Genomic DNA, 22,573 nt, shown 5'->3' with positions numbered 1-22,573 from the left:
ATGTTCTCCATCATCCCCAAGCAGGGGTTTCACCTGCCCTCCGGAGGTCCCTTTATCACCACACAAGAGACAAGGACAAAAATCCCAATCTAGTATCCGGGATGCCACAGGCCTCAGGCAGCAGATGGCTGCAGGAACTGGTGGGGGAACACCTTGCAAGGTCACCCTGCCGGAGCTGGGAGGGTGCTGGGGGGAGTGCAGTAAGAGAGGAAAAGCTCCCCCAGCCCAGCATCAGCCCCACATGCCCACGTCCCAAGAAGCACTAAGAAGGGGCAACAACCTCCTCCAAGCATCCCCCAACCGCTCCCCTCCAAAACCAAGGGCTCCTTTCTGTCTGTGGGCTGGGAAGCAGACTTCTTCCTTAGCTTCAGCTCAGAAACACCCAGTGGACCCCCACCACTGCTCCCTGAGCCCCCCAGCCAAGCCAAGCCCAGCCCAGCCATCAGGCCCCGCTTGACCAGTCGTAGACAGAGACACCCAGGGCCCACGAGCCCGCCACGGCTCAACAGGCCCTAGGGAAAGAAATTCCCTGGGGCTGGACTCCAGGGCTCAAGGCCCTGTCACTTTCCCCAAAGGGATCTGAACAAGTTTAAGGATAGACAAAGCCTTCAGGATGAGAAGAGCAGGGATGGTCATGACTCACTGCAGATTTGGGGCTCCCACAGCTCCAGGCTTGCTTCCTGAATGAAGAGGATCTGAAACCTTTTTCTAGAGCACAACAGAGGCTCCTTCCCCTCCCACACAACCCCATGGCTATCTTTTCACCACTCTTACTAGCAGGACACAGAAGACCACAACCCAAAAGCCCTGCTCAAAAACAGTCTGGCTCCATCCCTCTCCAAGCCGTAGGAGGCACCAAACCTGGTGCTTGGCACTGATGGAACACTGCTTTTCTTCTGACCTCTAGAAAAGTTGTAGCCTTAAAGAGGACAAACTCCATGCCCCAGCCAGCTCACTCCCTTCAAGGCTGAGCAAGAGTAACTAGTGCTGAGTTCCTCCAAATCCCAACCACAGTGGCAGCGGGAGGAGAGGAACAGCCCCTCAGGGAAGGGCTCTTCCACAGCTCACTCACAAAGCGTATTTAAGGGTGAACACAGCAGGACGGCAGCATTTTCAGACTTAATAGCAAGCCTGCGCTCATCAGCACCAGCTTAGACGCAGGGCAGCAGAGGCGAGAAGTGGGCGAGTTACATGAAATAGCAGAGGTGGACGTGATGTGCAGCTGGGTACAACAACAGGACTAAAGCCCTCAGTGGCGTCATCTGCAAGGAGCTAAATGCGCTGTGGATAAAAGGAGCCTGCAGCTAGTATTTCAGCCTTGCCTTGCAAGGCTATTTTTGCTTAGATTGCCAAAATGTAATTACAACTAAATCCCCCCTAACAAATACCGGAGAGCAGCAGGGGAGAGTTGTATTTAAAAGGAATTTTAAGTAGCAGCCGTAGTAGTACCTGATTGCAGGGGGGAAAAAAACTGTGCCTGAAAAAGAGCATTTGGTTGAGAGCTAGTGACAAACAAGTGGCAAGAGCAGGAAATAAGACTGTGGGGTCTCAGGAAACAGAGAGGAATGCCACCACAGTTTGGGGAACTGCCTTGCTCCCTGCCCAGTGCCAGCAGGTACAAACTGCCTGACCATGGGGAGCAGTCAGTCACCACCGTCAGCACGCTGAACATGTCTAGAGACAGCCTTGGACTGACACCCTCAATGTAGAAAACAAACCCTTCAAAACACTGCATATTTTTACCTGTTCCCCCTGCCACTCCTGGCTGCTTTCAGTCTAGACTTCAATAATAACATGAGGAATTTGCAATTGGAGTCAGAAGGCTGAAGGTCTCCCGGTCCCCAAGGCCGGTAATTGTCCCAGACACGGGCCGCTAGTTCTGTGGTTACAATCAAATTGGCCCAAGCAGCCCCTTCTCCCCGGAGACTGTGCAGAGCACGTAGGGCAGGACATGTGCCCCATCCCTGGCCGCAGCCTCCCCTCCTGGGCCCGATGCAAAGGCTCTATTAAAAATGAAAGGCAACCGTGCGATTCCCTGAGGTAAATGGGAAAAGGCTGGAGCTGTTAATGAGTACAATTAGCGTTGTAGTCAAGCAGAATCAGAGGAAATAATTAGCTCCTATTGTTTCCCTGGCATCCAAACTGCAGCCACGCTGGCTTTCCAGGCAACAACCCATCAGTCTAGCCTCATCCCCGAGGACAGGAGGCAGGGTCACTCGCAGCCCCTCTTCTGGTCACAGCTGTCATGCAGCTACAAGCAGCAGCCTAGGCCATCATCCTCTTCTGCTACACCCATTGGGGGGTCCAGTTTCCCAGATGGCCGGAGACTTGCAAACCTCAGTGCACCCCAGAAGCACACAGGGCCCTGCATTCAGCCTTTCCTTGGATCCAACACCAGGCAGCACTGCTGGCTCTCCACCGAGACAGCCAGAGTCAAGGCAACTAAATGACACCAAACACCTCTTTGTCCTAGTTTAAGGGAAGCTTGCATCCCTCCCAACAAACAGGGCTGGGTGCAAGGCACTGCTAACCAGCAAGTTATGAAGAAGGGGTAAAGACAAAGCAAGCATCTCTTTTTTAAGCAAGACGTTACATCTCTAACTCTTCTGCCCATGTAAGTCCACAAATACGGTGAAGTTTGGCCACCACTGGCACTTGGGGTACTTTACTGCTTTAGGTAGGTGGGCAGCTCAGGGGAAGATGCTTCATGGAGCTGACAGAAGCAGGCCTCAGGCCTTAGCACAGCCCAGAGAAATACCATCCCAGCCAAAAAAAGAGAGACTGAAAGAAACAGAGACCCAATAATTTATTGGCAGAGCTGAAAGTGGGCATTTGAAAACCATAGGGCTGACTCTCCACTGGGAAGCTCCTCCCAGCTGCAGAGAGATTTATTAATACTGGTATCCCTCAGCAAAAGGCTCTGACGTTGAAGCAGAATCCCAGAGATCCTGCGTGCCATGTAGAGAAAGAGAGGAAAGTGCTGCAAGATGCGGCCCCCAAGGGCGCGCTGCTAATTGAAAGGTTGGCCTTCCGCCCCACTGCTAAAAAAAGTTTGTGTATGACAAAATCGGCCTCTATTGTCACCACAGCTGGAGGGCTTCAGATGGATCCTTCCTCCAAGGAGGAGTGCGAGAGAGTGGCCCATGAGTCCCTTCAGAGGTCGGAGGGCACTGGTGGAGACCTCTCAGTGCTTTCAACACGGAGAGAGGAGCTTAGTGCCAGCTCTTGTTCTCACAACGTGATTTTTGTGTTTCGAAAGCTTGAATTATCCCTGGAAAACAGAGGGAAGAAAGAGGTTAAAGGTGTGCATTCCTTCAGATCACAGCACCCCCCATTCCACCCACCATGGCTACCAGTGTTGCCATCCTAGTGTGTCACTCAAATCAATGCTCGTTAAACCTCCTAAGCAGATCTGCTTTCTAACTAGAGCCTTTCCCCATAAGTCAACCTGCTGCTCCAGAACACTTGGAACACACGGAGATTCTGGTTCATCCCAATTCATCAGGAAGAAAAAAAGTGTCATCTCCTGTGAGCAAAACATATGATAGACTCCAGAAACCCTGATAGGTTCTGGTGTTTAAACAACTTGCAAGATCTCTTCTTTCCCAAAGATTTGTCCTCAGGGATTCTGCTTGGAGCACAAATATACCATCAATCCAACCTTCTCCTGCCTCTGTCCCTTGTATTCAGGCTCCTTTTGTCGTGCTGTCAACAACTTTAGCTCTCTGGTCTCTCCTACCTTAAAAGAATATCTAATCTGAAAAGGACATTTCCCTCAAGTTTAAATAGAAGAGTTTCTTCAGCAGCTTTTACTCACATGAGTACAGCCACGTGAGCTGCAGGGGCTACTGACAAAGAAAGGACTGCTGGTCCACAACCTTCATTTGCATAGTCCTGTGGCACATGGCAGCAAGTAAAGATGAGGCAGGTTACAGAAACCTGTGTTCACGCTTACTGCTAGCCTGTGAGTAGCAGCAATAGGCAACGCATATTTACACATTAATAGAAAGGTGGTGTGGTTTTTTAAACTCAAATGGAAATAAGTGAGACTACAATTATTTTGAGAGGATAGGTTTGGCAGCTCTTCCCGTAACAGGGAAGTTGCCCAAACCAAACAACTAGGGATGGTCCAGCACATATCACGCCAAATCAGCAGAGCTGCGTTCAAGAGCAAAGGCAGCAGCTTCAGCAGCAAGGTGCTCTGCAGGACTGTAAAATCCTGCTTAAACCCTTGAGCTAGCGTGGTGTGCTGCTATGAGCTGCACGGTAGCTGTAACATCACAGCACAGTGCATGCTGGAACACCTCCAGCAGGCGGGCTGGAGGAGCAGAAGGAAGTTAAAAACACTCTTTAGAGAGTTAAACAAGTTACTCTGCTATGACATGACAGCAAAAAGCATGCTGGAGGCCATCTGCAGATCACTGGGGTTCACCTTTCCACTTGCCAGGAAAGCAGGCTGTGCTGCCACTTGGGAACATGATTCATTAACTGGATTCTGGTTAATTTGCAACAATGGTTTGACTTTCCATCCCGTACTGTACTTTCACCCGTGCCATCCACCTCAGGAGGACAGCACACTTTGGTTAGCTCTTTCTCAGACAGGTTTCTACATTTCCCTTCCTTTCACCTTTTTCGGGGTGCCCCAGGCCCTCTGCTCATCACTACTCTCCCTGCTCAGCATAGGTAACCCAACAGAGTTGAGAGCTAAATCACTGTTTTCCTGTACACTTGGCACATTTACCACCTTCTGAGACTGCGATTTCATGAAGTGAGCTGGTTTCCTCTTCTGGAAGGTCACTTGAATGTCATCTAACAATAACAACACAACTAGGTGCCTGTGTAACATTTTGTAACCATTGATCCTCACAAAAAGCCAAATCTGTGAGGAAAGATAGATACCATTTTTCACCCATGACTTCAGAGCAAGCGATGAGAACACTGCTTGCCCAAAGCTGTGGAAGGAGGTTTTGGGCTCCCCAGTGGCCCCTCAGAGTTCAGCTGTGTTGGAGCAGCTACATACCACCATGGGGTGGGAACTGGGCGATGTAACACCTCCTTCCAGTGGGTTCTTCTGCTCTGGCACTCGGCAATACAGCAATCCTTCTTGGCAACTACCAAACACCAACCCTTGCTGCCAGGCCTCCTGCTAGCCCTTTTTAAGGAAAGGGGCTGCCATCAGGGAAGTGGGCACTGGAGGGGAAAAACAATCTAAGCTGCAAGGCTTGCAACAGCCCAGAGCTCACCTTGGCTATTTTGTCTGCACAGGGTCAGTTGCCACTACCAGAAGCAGCAGGTGGTTTCACCTCATTAGCCACGGCATTATTATTTCTAAATACAGTAGCTACTGCGTGTCCTTCCTGAACAAGCTTTTATTGACAGACTAATTTCTTCTGCTCCAGCCCACTGTCAAGAGCAAAGGCACGTATGCCAAGCTCCAGGCGCCTCTCTCCGTGTCCATCACATGGATGTGCTTAGCATTCATTTACCACTCTATGTGCTTACAGTCAGGCAACAGACCCAAGCTGAAGACATACCTCTCAGCCTCCTGGGACCAGGTCTGGGATACAACTGCCTTGCACAGAGGAAGGACACATCAGCAAAATAGCACACAGCATCACAACAGAAAATGCTGAGTGAATGGAGACCACAGTGAATGTTGGTGTCTTTGGTCAAAAAAAACCCCTAAAAATCATTTTGACCTTTGGGAAAGAGCCAGCTGCAGAATGGGCCCACCACCAGGCCCATAAGACAAGAGAACATGCCAGCCCGTGGGAAGAGGGTCGGAAGCTGAGAGGTATGCCATGAAGTCACATAGGAAGAAAGATGAGGCCCTACCCTGGGTGTGACAGAGGGAGGGAGAGCGTTCGATCAGCGGCCACTGCTGTTCACCAGGCCATGAAACTCCTCCCAGGCCCTGGCAAGCCAGAGGGAAAAAAAAAATGAAACAAAACCCAAAAAAACGCAGCACTTCAGATCAAAGGCTTCTTAACTTTTAACAAGAGCAGAAACATTCAATGGCATTTGAAAGGCACTTGTCTTCAGAGAGCAAGACAATATTCTCTGATAGCCCTCTGATAGTGGATAGAAGCATCCTTAAAACCCAGCCAAACATCTGACAGCGCGAGGCAGCTTTAACGTTCTGCACAGACGTGAAGCGTTCCCAGCGGCTGCTGGTGATACAGCCGCATTAATACCCAGAGACAGGTATGACCTTCCCACTCACAAATGGAATATCCATTTCCTATTGCTAATAAAATAGACGATGTTACATGTTTCTGGAGGATTATCACGTTCCTTGGCTGGTTAAACTCAGCCAGTTACTGGCCTCATGCTTCAGCACATACCTGCATATGTAGTAATCCCCCCAAAAGGGGCTTCTTTTAATGCCACACGGCTTAGTTATTACGAAATCCTTCGATCAGGCAGCAGAATCCTATTATTATGAGAAAGTCTCATTTCCTATTGTAAACCTGCATTGTTAATGACGACCCAGTAAAAACATTACAGCTATTTGAAATGAAAATGTTTTCAGATAAGTTAGAGGGACAGGCCTAATGTGGTGTTCCCTGGTGGAGAATGTTACTGACAGATGAAGCTAGCAGACTGAAAAATTGCTGTCTGTTTTACGAAGGCAGCATACTGAAAGCCCTCTCAGGGAAAAGATACCGAGGTTAATGTGAGCATGACTATTATCTTCTGGGATCAGAGATATCAAAGAACCTCATAGTCCTCCATGCCCACCAAACAGTGCTGGTGCCTACAGCACATGCCAAGCTGTTTACTGAACCCAAAGAGTCCCATGGAGCTGGAGGGACCTTAAAGGGAACCCAGATTAGTCATAAAACCAGACCATCCTGCAGATTTTGTTGCTGGTACTTAGCTACCTCACATCTTATTTTCTGCATTGCCTCATCAGGCCACTGCAACATGACAGGAGAGTCCAGAAATGGAAATGCTGTATTAGTCAGCATCTGTGCCAAAAACGGACCACCAGCCTGGCTCCTACCTGAGCCTCACAGAGTCAAGCTCCCAATCAGCATTTGCAAAAGCAGCCTAGGTGTCATATGCTCCTTCCCAGCAAAGTCATAGCCCAAATAAACACAGAGTACGCTGGCAGACTGCCCGTCACGTGCATTCTGCGAGACTGTACACCACATACAGGCAAGTCTTGCTGGAAGCCCAACAAAAAGGGCAGAAGCAAGAAGCTTGTCACTGTGGTGTACAGCTTGGAATTTGTGACACTGCCTTCCCACCCTCTTTTGAAAGCACTGCCGGTGAAATCCTAAAGATCACTGACTTCAGCACCACCAGTACAAGCCTGGTGAGTGGCAAACACTCCAGTTCTTCCCAGTTCAAAACTGCTCCGACAAAACTTCCAAGCAGCAACTAAATCTTCATAGCTCTCCAAGTCACGGGCTCCCGTGAACTACTGAGGTGAACAGCTGGTCTAAGAGAGTCCTTATCTATGGCTGGCTAGGTTTTCTCCTCAGTCTCCCCCCATCCATGGTAGCTCAAAATCCTCCTGATCTTGATGAGGATGGACAAGTAACAGTCACCCATGGGAGTCCCAAAGCTACATGATAACTCTAGCTGACCCTCAGACAAGAGCCCTTGAAGCCAAAGGAAATGTGAAGGAGAAAGACAGCAAAGGGTGCTGTAGATGTGACAGGACAGCACACAGGACAGCTGTGGTGCACTAGTACACCCACCTTCCCTCAACACTCAGTTGGGAAAATGCAGGACAAAACCAACAGTCTGCAAACCGATCGGTCTGCAGAAGAAGGACCAGCCGATTGTACCTCAGAGATAATTGCTGAGGTCAGATCTGCAATTGTTTGACATACAGCAGTATGCTTCTTGGAGGAGAGACCCATAAGTGGCTTATTCTAAGGAAGGCAGCAGCACAGAGGCCCCTAAATGGGAACCTTCCCCCCAAGGCTCTCAAGACACAGCACTCTTAGAGGCCAAGAGATCTTCCAGAGAAAGGAAGACTGCCTGTGTCACCCAGTCAGCATGTGGTACCAGACACTGCAGGTACAACTGCCTCCCTCCAGAAGAAAGTTAGAGGTAAGAGAAGCTCTTGATCTGAAACCCTCTTAGCTGCTGAACACAGACAGGTTGCAAAGCTATGCACATCTTCAGCCTTGTTGAAGTCTCTACCTTCATGATTTCCCTCCAGCCTCTCATGCCTTCTATTTCTACCACACTTCCATCACCCATAATTACATCTTCTCTCTTTCCTCTCCCACAGTTCTCCCCAAACTCTTAACTTCTGTTCTCTGCAGAAGGGACACAAGGGCAGATTATTTGTCAACATAATCGATAATTTATTACCCCTTTCAAACCAAGGAGTTGCCTGTTCCAACATCCTAATAACATCATGCACATAGTCCTTCGTCTGCCAATTCCTTCTCACAGACATACAGAAAAAGCTCTTCCAGCCAAGAATTTTTAAGCCAAGACCCTCATATATATTATAGTACTAATTACTCCAACTATCTGCTGACTTGACTGAAAAAATCCACCAGGATGTGTCTGCCCTAATGTACCTAAACTATGCAAGCAGAGCAAACTGCTCTCCATTTCGTACCGAACAAGGCTGCCAGTTAATTTCGTCTGGCAGAATCTTTACGACCTGTGACGTGCCAAAGGCACAGTGCCAGAGAGACTAAGAGGTTATTTTTATGTATAGACATTTTTAGTACCTTATTGCTATACTGTCTGCGCAGCGATCAGATACTCAGTGAATTGATCCCCAACACTTAGGTTATTCCCATTGAACAGATGGGAAATGGAAACATTAGCAGGCTAAATAGAGCCAGCCAGAGCTGTTCTTCCACACTCATTCCTGACCCACAACTGTTGAAATTTCCCACCTTCTCCCCCACTGCCCAGGGTGCTCCCTTTATCCCCATCAAGTAAGCTGGTGAAAAAAATGCAAAAAGAAGCCACTATCAGAGACTCCAGCAAAAAGAGGAAGAGCAGCCACAGCTGCTTCAAGGGACTTTCCAAGTCACCATTGTGCAAGCAGCAGTAGCTGTTTTCTGCAACCACCCTCAAAGTCCCAGCAGTTCCCCTTCAGTATTTCCTTGTGCAGCGCTGCCTCCCTACCATCTCCTTCCCCAGCTAAAGAAGGAGACAGAGCTCACAGTGCGTGCTACCCTCACAACAGTCACCAAGGTCTGTCCCTTCCGCCAGCCTGCGTGCAACCTCCCAGCACACTGACCACTCACTACACTCTGCAGGTATGGTGTCCAGAGCCATACAGCCTCTTCCTGGGTGCTCCTCATGCTCTTATCAGTGTTTGGGATTTGTTTTAAAGCCAGTCAAGAACTTTGTGACAGGCCTGAAAACCAAGAGCTCTAAAAAAATCTAGGATATTCTTCTAGCCTGAAATAACTCTCTCACATATCTGGCAGTATCTGTAGCAAAGGCAAACAGAGAAGCCATCATGACTTCGAAATGAACACATGTGAACTGACCTCCTTGAGAAGAAACACGAAATAAATAGGTTATAGTCACTTCTTTGGTAAGAGACAGGCCACCAGGATAAGGAAGCCTTTTACAAAGTCATGATCACTTCTGAATAAAGCATACTATGGTGACGGAGAACGAATCAATGAATCCATCATTTCAAAGCCCAGATCTATGGAAGTGCTCTTAAGTCTTGCAGCACCTGGAAATATTACTGGAATTGGAGAATGGAGTGATAAATGAATTAAGTCAGTATTGCAGAGACTTAAGAGAAGAGGACAGCTATCAGATCTGGAACCTCACCACTCTCCTCTAGCTTTTATTCCTGCTCTCAGACTTGAAGGAATGAGGGTGAAACAATGCAGCTCTCTAGAGCTGGTAAGACCCAAGGCAACCTGCCTTCCACTGACAGGCATCAGACAGTGTGTACGGGTCCCATTTGCAAACCATCTAACCTGAGACAAGGTTAACCCTGCCCACACCACTTAAGATACAAAGACAAAGATGACACAACTAGGTCAGCAGCACTGAGGATTTCTTCTAAGATCTTGGAAATTAGCAAGCAAATGGAAACCAGTGCTATAAAACAGTAAGAGTTACCAAATTAGCTGCACTCGTAACAACAAGGGAGACTTCTCACAAGTACCCCACCACCAGCTTACTGTCTCACAAACACTGATCTTGCCAAACACCTGCCACTTCCATGGGGATTTCTCTTCCTCATTTTGTCATTCCTCACTTTTTTGTCCCGAGAACCTTACCCCTCCACTCTTCCTGCAGTGCATACCCTTATTCCCTCCATAGGGTATCTGCTTGTTTCCTAGCTAAAATATAGTCTGAGGCTGTTTCCTCCAACTGCCTGCAGTGAAATGAACGCAGTGCCAGCCCTATTAAGATCAACTATTCTCCTCATTTACTCAAGCCGTCCCGTTAGTTATCAGTGGTGACTTTGAAAGGAAAGGAGAGTTTTATACCCTGCTCAGCTCTCACTGCAGCAGGCACTTACAAATAACTGAAGCTTTGTTTTCAGAAAAAGCAGTCTTGCTTTAGAGCTGACAGGGTGATCCATAAAGTCACACAGCAACCAAAATATTTCCAGAGCAGCCAGCTCAGTGGCAGCCTACTGCATGGTCACAGCCCTGGTCTCTCCTGGCATATGAAGCAAGGTTGTTGAATTTGCCTGGGATTCCTGGATCGTACTGCAGGTGGGAGCTCTCAACTCAGGAGATGGTCACTGTTAGCAGTTAGCAGTGCAGAAAAGAAAGGCTGATAACCCCAGCAGGGCAAAGGTGTATGCAAGACAGCCAAGCACTTCACGCTTCAATGCTCAAAAATCCAACTTTTCAGTGATCGCTTCCCCTCCACCCCTCTCCCAACCACAGTTCACTTGCTACAGATACCGGAATATTTTCAGTAGCTTCATTAAGACATGACCAGGCTGTGGCCAGCAATATTATGCTTTCAAAAAAAAGCAGAGTGCACCTCCTAAAGCAGCAAAGGTAATAGGTCATTCTTTTTTTTCTTAATTCCAAACCACAGGGAGTGCCACTGTCCATAACCCACTGTCACTGCTGGACCATATCACCTCCAAGGTTAACAACGCTGATGAGCAGAACCTGTTAAGTGGTTCACTACATCCGAGCACACCTCTCTCAGTCCACCTCTGAGGGAACACAGAGAAGCAATTTCTCTCCACCTACTGAAACAAGGTAGCCCATAAAATGGCACATATGTTCTTTTCAGGTGCTCAGCACTGTAACGTCTAAGGTACTATAAATCCCCTGGAATTAAGCAGAGTCCAAGAGATTGCTCTAGCTCTTCTAGCAAGATTGGAAATTAATACAGACTAGGCTGACCCTTCCACTCGCTGGGATTTAGGCAGCTTGTCAATATCACAAGCAAGAGAAAGGACAAACACAGGAAAATTACAATGAAAGATCTGCTTATCTGGCTAAATGCACAAGCCCCACCACTGAGAGAAGAAAGGACAGAATGCAGAATAGCTCCTTGGAATAGCTGTGAAGCAACAGATACTTTTCAAACGCAGCTTGCCAGCACCACTGCTTTCTGAAACAAAGAGGGCTGCAGCCTCACTGACAACTCATGAAAAATGGTGTCTAAAAATGAGTTAATGTGAAATGCATCATCACAAAAGGAATATATAAAACCTGAAACACAGGGCTCAGGTTCCACAGTGAGGGGCATGCTAGCAATTTCCACAGAAGTGTTCATTTACAGTGTGTCAAAAGCTAATCCAGGTCAATTCACTACCTAAAAGTCAAGGTTTTGAGAAACGCCTGTTCTTTTCTTGCTAAGCATGCTCCCTTCCCTGAAGCACAATCAATGCCGATCAAACCCCACACATGAGCAGAGCTCTAGTGGAGAGATGCAGCCCATACAAATGAAAAATGCCACAAGCCCCCCTAAAAGGCAGTCCTGACAAAGCCTACAGCATGGCTCTTCCATTAGAGCCTTTCATAAAACACAGCCAGAGTGTGAATATAGAGTGCTGGCTAGAAAGCCCTCCCGAGTCATAAATCACATGGTACATGCGCCGCATAAGTGGAGTTTATTCATGACGGACAGTATTTCAACAGGGCTTGATAGATGGGTGAGTAAAAGGAGCCAAGACTTTATGGAGGATAGAACTAGTTACACAACTGATTCTTCATTAGTGAGAGAACCTTAATGATATGAAGCATAGCCAAGCAGAGTCAAACTGAAAGCTGGGGCTGTCCCGCTCTTCTCCGTCAACAAAGCAGACACCGTCACCTCTCTGCAGCTGCTGCTGCTTGCTGTCTGCTGGTACCAGGCGAGAAAGGCACAAGAAGTTGGTCCACACATCACTACACAGAAACTCCACTGACAAGCAGTTCTGCTCTGAATTTACACCAGTGCCGTTAGAACGAGATGTTGGACAGCACTGCAATCGGACTGCTGCAGCTCAAGCGAGGCAATGGAAAAAAAGAGTTCTCATGGTCGCCTACATGGCAGAAGGTTAATTGCTTAGATCTACCTCACCAGGACACCATCAAACCAACTCCTGACTATCCCTCCTACTCACAGAAAAATAAGTGGGAGACAAGCCAGTCCACCCCTATTTAAGAATTGCTCCCAGCTGTAATGTGAGCTACTACACTTGATTCCTCAAACACCTGTTATTCTTGGACAAGTTCATTTTGCACCATACGTCAGCAGCATAAAATGCAACTTTGATGCTATGCAGGAAGAGGGCAGCAAGCATGGCATGTTACACTGTTGTAGGAAAATAAGACCACGATACTGAATGCACCATCACTCAAGGACTGACACCTGTCAGAGCAAGAACAGTTACGAACATTGCTACAGCAGCATTCTCTGTGCTAGGAAGTGCTGGTGCAATAGCTTATAAGGGAAAGGCCACATCATTTCCACTCTAAACTTGTCACATGAACCACCACCACAGCTTAGGACAGTTGGCTCAGTACACAGCTTTCCCTACAGAGCCTGAGAGAAGTCAAACACGTCCCTCCTTCCCCCACCACAAAGTTGCACCACCACAGTCCGCAGTCTGCTACTGCTAAACAGGAGTAAAATACCCTGTTATGTGTCCACATGAGCACTTTGCAATCTCATAACATGGACAGAGAGTCGATAGTGCCCTCTCCCGGCAAAAAGTGCACGAGAAATGTTACTGGCAAAATCATGACCACGAGATTTCAACAACAGAAGTGGGAACTTTCGGAAACTAAAGCTGCCTGGAAAAGATTCAGTTTAACAATAATAATTTCTCCCTCCTTTCTCTCTCCCGCACACACAGAAGGGAGAGCCACATGGAACCCTAGATGCCTACAGGCAGTTTAAACGAGACCTCTGTATTATTGCTAGTGACACACACCCAAAATTGGCCACAACTGGAAGTTAGCTGTCTGCTAAAACCAGAATTGATCTCACCCAACTGTTTGACACCACACTGATGACAGGGTGATTATGTGGAAACGACAAACTAACATAATAAAAGGCAGTAATGAAAGGTACTTGCACGCTGATTACGGGCTAGATTAGAAAGCTCACAGCTCTATCAATGCCTTCTTAATTTGTTTCACTTCTTTTTCTGGGTACACCTTTTCAAGTGTTAATTTAACCAATATGACCTAATCGGTGTATTGGTTTATAATACACTTAAGAAAAAAAAATTACATTATTCACCTCTAACTAATACCTATATATGCAATTTTTTGTCACTTTGTGGGAAATAAAAGTCACCCTGAATGGCCTGGTATGGTAAGCTATAATAGGTTTATTTAAAAATACAGCTGTCCTCTCTGTGTACCATGATTTTCTGGTCTTGTTAAAGAGCCTCTGTCACCAGGGCCTGGAAGACTTAATATACGACGTTTATTATGATTAGAAATCATTTGTAGAGCACTGTAAATTCACACAGCACTTTCCCAAGACCATTTATAAGTCTAATGGCACTATAAATCCCCGTTAGCTTCCGCACTTTATTCCCCAGAATCTCTATTTATTCAAATGATCTTGTCCCCCCCACTGCAATCTTGTCTTTGAATACATCAAGCCACAGCCCCACACTGGGCTGCCCATCTCCCAAGCGACAGGCTGGGTGGATTGCTAACAAAGCCCTGGACTATACACTTCAAAAAAATACGGTTCTACTATTAGAACCAAATGTCCCTAACAGCAGCACAATAACGACACAGATATTTGGCTTTCAAAGCACACTGGCAACAATAGCTGCTGTTCATACAGCGAACAGCCCCAATGCACACGAGCACTTCTCTCAATTCTTGCAATCTGCACTAAATTGCTCAAGCACACATGCAACCACCAGTAGGCCCTCCCCCTGCCACCACACCTACTTGATGCTGTCGGTGTGTGTTTTATATTCCATGATGGTGTTGGGAGGTAGGTTGAGTACTCTTCGTAACGTATCGCGTATCCGGGCTGTCGTGGCCTGGTCGCTGGCTGTCTTGTTCCATATCGAGATAATATCCTCCTACAGAATAGCACGTGAGGGGTAAGCAGATGGTACTTTTTGTAGCTCTGCCAAATGGAGGCACATGCCAGTTCTCAGAAGTGCTTACCTGGAATCGGACAGAGACAACTGCCCCACAGATTTCTTCCCCCACCATAAACTGTTCTCCCAGCATTGCCAGAATGAGATTCTCCCAGCATCGTGATGCTAAGCCCTTTCGCAGACGGATAATCCATTTACCTCCATTTTTGTTGGCATCATCCTAGGAAGAGGGGCAAGAAATCGATTTGTTTTATTTGAGCTATTTTTCTGCTTCCCACAATACAGCAGAGCCACAGACAGGAGCAGGTATTGATTGGGTGGGGCAAGGGACAGAATGGAGGTATTTTCAAGTAAAAGCGTTTCACTTCTCCCCCACACAAGCAGAGACAGAGGTACACCACTTTGAATACAAAGTATTTGAAACAATGACTCACACCGTTCCAAATGAAGCTCTACGCACTGTAGACTTGAGCTCTAGTGTTTTGATCCCACTAGCAAAGACTAACCCTAGCCTACCAACCGGCACACAGAACCAGAGGCAAGGACCCTAAAACTATTCCTGAACTGAGACTGATTCCCCCTTTGTCTAATCCCTTGCATAAGTAGTTTTGCTTGCAAAACAGGAAAAATCCCTCATCACAGAACATGGAAGGCAGGGAACGAATTTGCAAAGTGATATTTAAAAGCAACTGAAGTTGAAAAACACTTTTCCTTCCACATTTCCAGGAATGGGCTCACAAGTTGTGTTAACACCAAAAGGACCAGTCCTTTCTCTGGGAACCACTGACACGATCACACCATACAGCTGGATGTTTGTTCCAGACTGCAGTGACTCAAGGAAATTACCAAAAACAAGATGAGAGAGTAAAGAAAAAATTTATGCTAAGCACTCAATCTGTCACCTCAGTATTGTGATTCTATATGTTGCACTTGAAAAAGAGCTGAAAAATTGCTACCGATCCCCTGCTTCACAGAACACACACCTACGTGAAACAGCAGCTCCTCCTCTGGGCAGAACGCTGTGGCATTCTCTTGTACAACAGTGTAGCTGGGAGATCTCATAAGGTGAGAGGGGAACAAATTCCATCCAAAGCCAAAGAGAGAGAGGTAGGAACAAGTCAAAGAAGTGGCAGTTAGGAAGGGAAAGGGAAGACAGGTCTAGGACAGAAACAAAGAAGAACAAAGGATAACTCAGAGGGGACTGCACAACACAGGACGTCCCTGGCTAAATCACTAGTAAACCCCTCTGCCAAGCTGGGACACACCTGAAAGATGCTAGGCGAGGCAGCCCGACCCTTCTTAATGCAATAGACTTAACTTTATTTTAGCCTTAAAGCTTCTCTAGGGCTCAGATAAACATTTGTGTGCTCTCAGAGACAGCAAGTGCTAATGAAGCAATCCTGAGCAAACATGGAAGTGCCAGCACAACAGCAGCATTCACCAGACTCCTGGTTTTCAGGTACGTGCTAAAGCCTGTGCTGAAAGGGGAAGACGTCAGCTCCAGAGAAACCTCAAAGCATGACAGCAGCCACATGCTTGGTGAGGAATTCAAATCAACACAAGTTCTAGGAATGTGGCATACTCCCATGAAATGCAAACCACCTTCTGATTAAGCGTCCTTGTTTTCCAAGTTGTCAACATCACACTTTAAGAATTAAGCCATCTAGGGTTCAGCCTTTAAGCAGGCAGTTGGGTTTAACTCCTCAAACTTTCCACAATGACTAATGGGGATCAGAAGAGAAAATGGTATTGCTCAAAATATTTCAAAGATGGCTGAAGCAGGTTCAAGGCTAGAAAGAGAACAGTGATTGGGAGGCAGATGCTGTATTGTGTGTTTTATGGTTATTGTTAGTTTTCCTTCAGGTTAAACAAGCTTCAGTTCAGTCAAGCATTTGATTTCCCTTTACCAGAATAATAACGATCTGCAGCCCAGTAAATCACCAGGGAACATTATGCTTAGTGCTTCTGACTTCACCCAGAAAAGGCACAGATGGATCCAGAAAAAGATCAGAGCTACATACAGACATATATATGCCTACAAGAATGACAGCAAGTAAGGATTAGTTTGGAAGAGAAAGGAGCATAAACAAAGCCCTACAAAGCAAGCAGCAAACGGAAGGCCAGCAGCAAGATCCCAGGTCCTCTTCTATAAATATAAGAAGGGAGTTGGGCCAGAAGTAAAAAAAAACAAAGAATCTTTCCACCCCCATCTTAAAATGGCTACAGGGAAATGTTTTATAGGAATTCTGGTATCATTAACTTGTGGACTCTCTGGCTGGCACATTATCAGAGCAGCTAGCTCACTAGGAGTCCGAAGAGGGTTAAACGTTTTATATAAATTGTATTTGCAGTAACTGGCTATAAAACACCTTGCTTAAAATAATTGCCAACTAGGGTCACATATAAATTTCTCTGGACCAAGCAGCATAATTAGGTACTTCAGAGCAACACATAAAATCCTCGTATTGCGAATGGTATTGGTCATTGCTGGAAGCAGGCCAGGAACTAGAAGAATGATTTGCTGGGCAAAGATTTTTTTTTTTTTCTTTTTAACAGGTTTGGATAGGAATGAACAGAAGCAAACCAAGTGCCCTGGAACAAAAAAAAGCAAATGAAGGGCTAAGTCTTCTTTCCATCTCCAGCTCTACATACAGCTGTAGTCTTTTAGGTTACATGGTTCTGAAGAGAAGTTTACAGGAAACCCAGAAGAAAGGCCTGCACCCAAGAGAAGCCTGAAGTGCCATTTAATGACAGGAGTCCCTTCACTGTAGAAGGTTCCCTCCAGAATACTCTAGGAAAATACCAAGGCAGAAATGAGAGCTCCAACTCACCTCCCACATGGGTTTGATCCCCTCTTTGAAAAGATGGAAGTCACTATGGCCTGTCAGGTCCCCAGGACGTACCATGTGACTGTAAAACCGCCAGAACTGCTCCACCTGCAATGACACGAACCACACAATGAGGCTGCTCAAACTGTTCACAGCCAAGATTCCTACAGAAACAGGCTTCCCTTTCTACACCAGCTGGCCAGAGCCACATTCCCCTCTTCTGTTCTACTTTCTTGTCATAAGGGTGCTGATTAGGATACCCAGGAGGCAGTGGTAGGATCAGAGCTTGGGTGCCTGTTTCTGACTGGGCTCCATTACCAGATGACCACTTGAAATATTCAACAGGTGCCTTCAAAAGTCACTTGGTGTTTGTCTTAAAAAAATCTGTGCTAAGGTAACTGCTGCTCTGGAGGACAGTTCCGAACATATCTTGTAAATCCTACTGCCCAAACTTTCAGTCAGGGGACGTGTGTCAAGTGCATCAGCTACAGACAAGTCTCTCTACACTGTACACAATAGCCCTGCATTGACCAGTGCTCTCTGCAACCGTGGAGACTGCAGGAGCCTCCAAATCAGACATTTTTTGTATTTAATTTTACTGTATCCGGGTTTTAAGACAAGATCTTAAACCAGCACCAGAATGCATTTTTAAGGCACCATTCAGAGCTTTTATTTAAATACCTCTTGTTTCCTTTTACAATCTGTCATGGTACACTTGGACCCCTTCACTTTTGACCAGTTTCCATTCTGGCACTCCTGTGTCTACTTCAGACAATGTGGTCAGAAGGCAAGGGAATTATATTTTCTAATTCTTAAAAATAACATATTTATCCTTTATAAGAAAGGATTTTAGAGAGGCTGGATCTTTAAAACAAAACAAGGCACTGGAAGAGATTATACTAATTTCCATATTTTCAGAGCAGTCTACTCAATAAGACAATAGCTATTAAGCAGAGCAGCAGTGAAGCTGGAGGAGTCAGACACCACCCCAAGTACTTTATCAGAGACCTTAATGACTTGGTCAGCACTTGGAATTCTGCTCCAGTCTCCAACCTCTGCCATCCAAGCAGGAATTTGCTTTTATAGCCAATAAAATTATGAACCAAGACTGAGGTGGGGTCAGAAGCAATCTATTTTTGTCAGACACATCCAAATGCAGTATGGAAATTACATTCTTACACCGACTGAAAATGCCCTCTAGTGGTCAGCATTTAAAAGCTTTTAGAGCTTTGTACTGAAAAGCAAAGATTAAATCTGAACCCAGATTTAGGCTCGAACAACTCTTTCGGAAGCTTTTTCTTCCTCCACCTTGAACAGAATTTGGAACCAAACACATTATCAGATCTGCTGGCCAGTCTCCCTCCACCGTAACTGAACTCTAGCACTTCCAAGCTACAATAGCTCCACAAATTCTTTGCAGGAAAGAACAGACAATAGAATATGTGAAGTTTTTCCTCTAAGGAGCTAAAAATCAATGTTAAGTCTAGACTGATTTAACAGACTGAAAAGTTATTGCCAGATCATCAAGCAGTAGCCATATTTTGCATTCACTGAACTAAAAGTACTTGCTCACACCGGGGAACAGGAGCAGTAACTACCCATGATGACACGCTTAGAGCTATTCTTCCCACTCTTATCCTGTGTGGATGCAATAACACAACCCAGCTGCTTGGACAGGCATATTTTTGCAGCCTCCAAAAGGGATAAAGGGATATTTTAAAAAATTCTCACATTACAGAAGACAGAGATTTACTGGTGGGCAAAATTAACATTTGCAAAGCACCCTGGAAAATCTCGACAAAATACTAGATTTAAAAAAAAAAATAAAAAAGAAAGCAGCCAACAGACTTCCTAGCCTTGAGAACAGTACTGTTTGTGGTGCTTCTATAATGGAGACATGTTTTGCTTATTTATCTTGGGATCTTAATGACCGTTTTACACTGCCAGTACCATGCAACAACCCAACACTGCCTTTCCAGGATACGCTCAATTTATTCCAGGAATAAACGACCACAAAGAGTGGAAAGGGAAAGGGAGAGCAGTTTGCCTTTTAATGAACTTCACTGCAACACCAAACTCCACCTCAGTCATCACTTCCAGACAGACAACAGGCCACCAGCTGCTCATCTATACAGCATGCCAGATGCTGGCTCCAAAGAGTCTTTGTGGTGGAAATATGGGCAGGGGGGCAAGTGTGTGTGTGTGTGTGCGTGTGCGTGTGCGTGCGCGTGCGCGTGTGTGTGTGTGACCACACAGTCTTTGCTTTAGAGTTACATTGCATCCAGAAAAGCTGTTCCTTTCTTCTCTTGTTTACCTGTCAAGTTCTGCTCCAGCTAGCAGATTTAAGCTACACAGGAGTTCTGTTCATTTTCTATCATCATTCTAGCTACCACCCTCACTGCAGGCACAGATGTCTAGCAAAGGGCAGAGGAGAACTGCTTAAGACATGTCACCTGCTGTAGGTAATTCAAGAACTCATATGCAAGCCACAGCAAATCACTCACTCTCCTCTGTCCCTGACAACAAGAGCACAGCCTGCATGTGCACACAAGGGAGTACACCAGCCACCATGACCATGCCATGCCCAAGTGACACTAGGACAACAGGGATATACTCACGGAGGCAAAAGTGCCAATCTGTTTGATGTTCTGTTCATAACTCTGCGAGCTGGTAGGTCTCCCGGGGGTTCGTCTGGAGTACCAGAAGGTGTAATTATACTGCAAGGGGTGCTCAGCTGGCCCTGGGACAACAGCCTGCAGAACAGAAAAGCTTGCTTAGCCCTTATACACTCCTCTAAAGGGGGAATGGGAAAAATTACATTCATAGTATCAGAAGTCCACATGTTGCTGCCCTCACAGACTACAAAACAAACAACTGATCCTCATTTTTACAGAAAAATACTTTCTTAATTGTCTGAAATGGACCATTAGGCTAACAGCAGCTGACTGCTTCAAAGAATATTAGAAATTTGCAGTGCAGGGATAGCTAAAGAAATAATAACTTAAGCTCAGGAAAGAGTCACGAAAAAAACAACTCTCAAAACTGTAAGATGCAGTATTAGTAAATTGTTCATTAGTCCTTAACTGTTCCTATCTCACAGGAAAAAAAGACAGACAAACTAAACAGGGCGACATAAGAGTTTTAACTTTTTCAAATTAAGAAAAAAAAAAGACACTTTCCTCCTCTGGGAAGAACAAAACCCATTTATACTAAACCATGATTCAAAAGCAATTATAACTCTTTGGTGACATCAACTCCCTCAAGCAACCAACACCCTACCACTCTGGGAGGATTAGTCTGTCTTAGAACTCGTTATGTCAGCTTTGGCAGAACCCATCACTAGCAGTGGGCAGTGATGATTTTTCAATTTCCAAAACATCCATTTCTGATTAAAAAGACTTCTAATAAGCATAAAAGAGGCTACCGAGAACTCATTACCCAAGAGTCAAAATCGACAGAAAAAAATCCCCCAAAAGCCCTCATCTTATATCACTCAATACTGTTACAGGAGTAACTAGGGTTTAAATCTCTACTCTCCTCTTGTGTACGGTAAGTTTATAAGGATTATATTACTTTAGACAGAATAGCTTTCCTTAGCCCAAGATAAAAAAAACAGGATGGATAAAAGCCTTCTTAACTAGGCTACACTCACAGAGACCCCATCTTAAGAGTTTTTTCAACAGCAGCACAAACACAGCCTGGTAAACCAACCGCAAGCTGCTACTCCCCTGTCAATCAGTCCTTCCCCTACATGTTCTTCCAAAGAATATTTTTTTTGAAAATAAAGCTGTATTTCCCATTTCTATTCAAAAGCCTGACAGAGCACTAGCTGCATTTGTGAAGGGAGCATTCACCCCTCAGATTATATACCTCCAAAAACGTCAAATTATCTAAATGCTAACGTAGCCCCTCCGTCTTCATCACAACAGTAACAGCGCACTAATCAACCACAGCCCACCAAGACACATTTTCCTTATCCCTGAGCTGAGAACACTCCCACATCATGCCCTAGTGATGGAACGCAGGTGCCAGCACCGTACCTTCCTCTTGGTAGTACTCTGTGGTTTCTCACGATCGTTCTTTTCCTTCTCACTGTCTTTCTGTGTGTTATTTTCCTCATTCTGGTCATGGTCTCCGCTATCATCATCTTTTAATCTGATAAAGAAAAAGAATAAAGAAAGCAAGTCTTGCATCTCACAGCTGAGAAGTTTCACACCAAGCCCCAGCAGTCTCTGCTTCTAACCTCCCCAGCAGTACAAGGGCCACCAGCGTTTGGATATCTACTCTTGACAACCCATACAGTAAAAACTACTACTACTTTGTATGCCCAAAGCCCATCACAGGCATCCTAGGCACACTCTTTTAAGCAGAAGCAAGCAACAAAATGCCTTTTTAGCACAAACTCAAGCAGTTTGTACTGGACGCAGATCTGCCACAGAAAAACCCAACTACCGTCAAAACCCCTTACTGCTCAGGAGGGGAACACGGGGACCCTTCGCTGTAACTCTGCTGACGCTCCCCGCACCCCCGAGCCTAGCAGAGGCAGCCCCTCAGGCGAGCAGACACCACGCCAGCGCCCTGCACCCCACACGTCTCTCCGCGCGCCCCATCCCTTGCGAAGGGCTGGAAAAAATGAGCGAGAAGCGGAGCCAAAAGGCGGCCCGCGACTCCCCGCCGGCCCGCCCGCCCCACGGCGGTGCACGGTGAGGGATACCCCGCCAGGAGCAGAGGCTTGTGCCGCCGGACCTCTGCCCCCGCCCCTCGGGCCCGCATCCCCTCAGGGCCACGCAGCAGCACCCGAGCAGGGCCGGGCCGGGCTCGGGGGGGAGGAACTGGGCTGTGAGCGGCCCCGTGACTCATCGCGTCTCGCCCGACCAGCGCCGGCGGGGAGCCGCGGCAGGGAGCGGGGCCGCGCAGCCCCCCGCGGCGGGGGCGGGGGGGAGGGGGCGGGGAGGGCCGCGCCGCCGACTCACGCGTCGAATTTGTTGTTCATCGTCGCTCGCTGCCGCCACCTCCGTCCACCTCAGCGACTTCCGCTCCGCCGAGTCCGCTCCCCAAAGCCTTCCGCCGCTTCCGGCGGCGAGGCGAGAGCCGCCCCGCGCTTCCCCCCGGCGCCATAAGCACGGCGCACGACGGAAGGAACGGAGAGGAAGGGAAAAAGGACGCTCTCGGTCGCCATCTTGAGCGCGGACTCTGGCGGGACGGGCACTGCGGGGCAGCCGCCATCTTGAGAGTGGCGGGCGGGCAGAGCCAC

General features: G+C 46.8%; 1 protein-coding gene across 3 annotated transcripts; it reads right to left on the bottom strand.

The window, feature by feature from the left end:
• Nucleotides 1-2,787: 2,787 nt before the first annotated feature.
• On the bottom strand, nt 2,788-22,369 carry EIF4E2 (eukaryotic translation initiation factor 4E family member 2). Of its 3 annotated transcripts, XM_068406494.1 has the most exons (9): nt 22,293-22,369; nt 21,360-21,474; nt 19,938-20,072; nt 17,323-17,427; nt 15,479-15,649; nt 14,559-14,711; nt 14,334-14,470; nt 5,836-5,914; nt 2,788-3,271 (listed from the first exon to the last, which is right to left on the bottom strand). In XM_068406494.1, the coding sequence occupies exons 1-8, from the start codon at nt 22,310-22,312 to the stop codon at nt 5,869-5,871; spliced, it is 882 nt and encodes a 293-aa protein (XP_068262595.1). In that variant the 5' UTR covers nt 22,313-22,369; the 3' UTR covers nt 2,788-3,271; nt 5,836-5,868. The 3 variants fall into 3 exon arrangements, with proteins under 3 accessions (XP_068262595.1, XP_068262596.1, XP_068262597.1); XM_068406495.1 differs by lacking the exon at nt 5,836-5,914; XM_068406496.1 differs by lacking the exon at nt 15,479-15,649.
• Nucleotides 22,370-22,573: the final 204 nt, after the last annotated feature.

This window comes from Nyctibius grandis, chromosome 8 (genome assembly GCF_013368605.1).
Source record: "Nyctibius grandis isolate bNycGra1 chromosome 8, bNycGra1.pri, whole genome shotgun sequence".
Lineage (NCBI taxonomy): Eukaryota > Metazoa > Chordata > Aves > Nyctibiiformes > Nyctibiidae > Nyctibius > Nyctibius grandis.
This window is presented reverse-complemented; position numbering and strand designations above follow the sequence as displayed.

Bases quoted from the DNA above. Each gene is read 5' to 3' on its own strand.
- EIF4E2 (XM_068406494.1), bottom strand. From the start codon at position 22,312: ATGAACAACAAATTCGACGC. The intron at 17,428-19,937 runs GTGAGTATATCC...GTGTCATTGCAG, and splicing joins AGATTGGCACTTTTGCCTCC to GTGGAGCAGTTCTGGCGGTT. The intron at 5,915-14,333 runs GTAGGTGTGGTG...CTGGCTTGCCAG, and splicing joins ACACACACCGACAGCATCAA to GGCCTGGGAGGAGTTTCATG.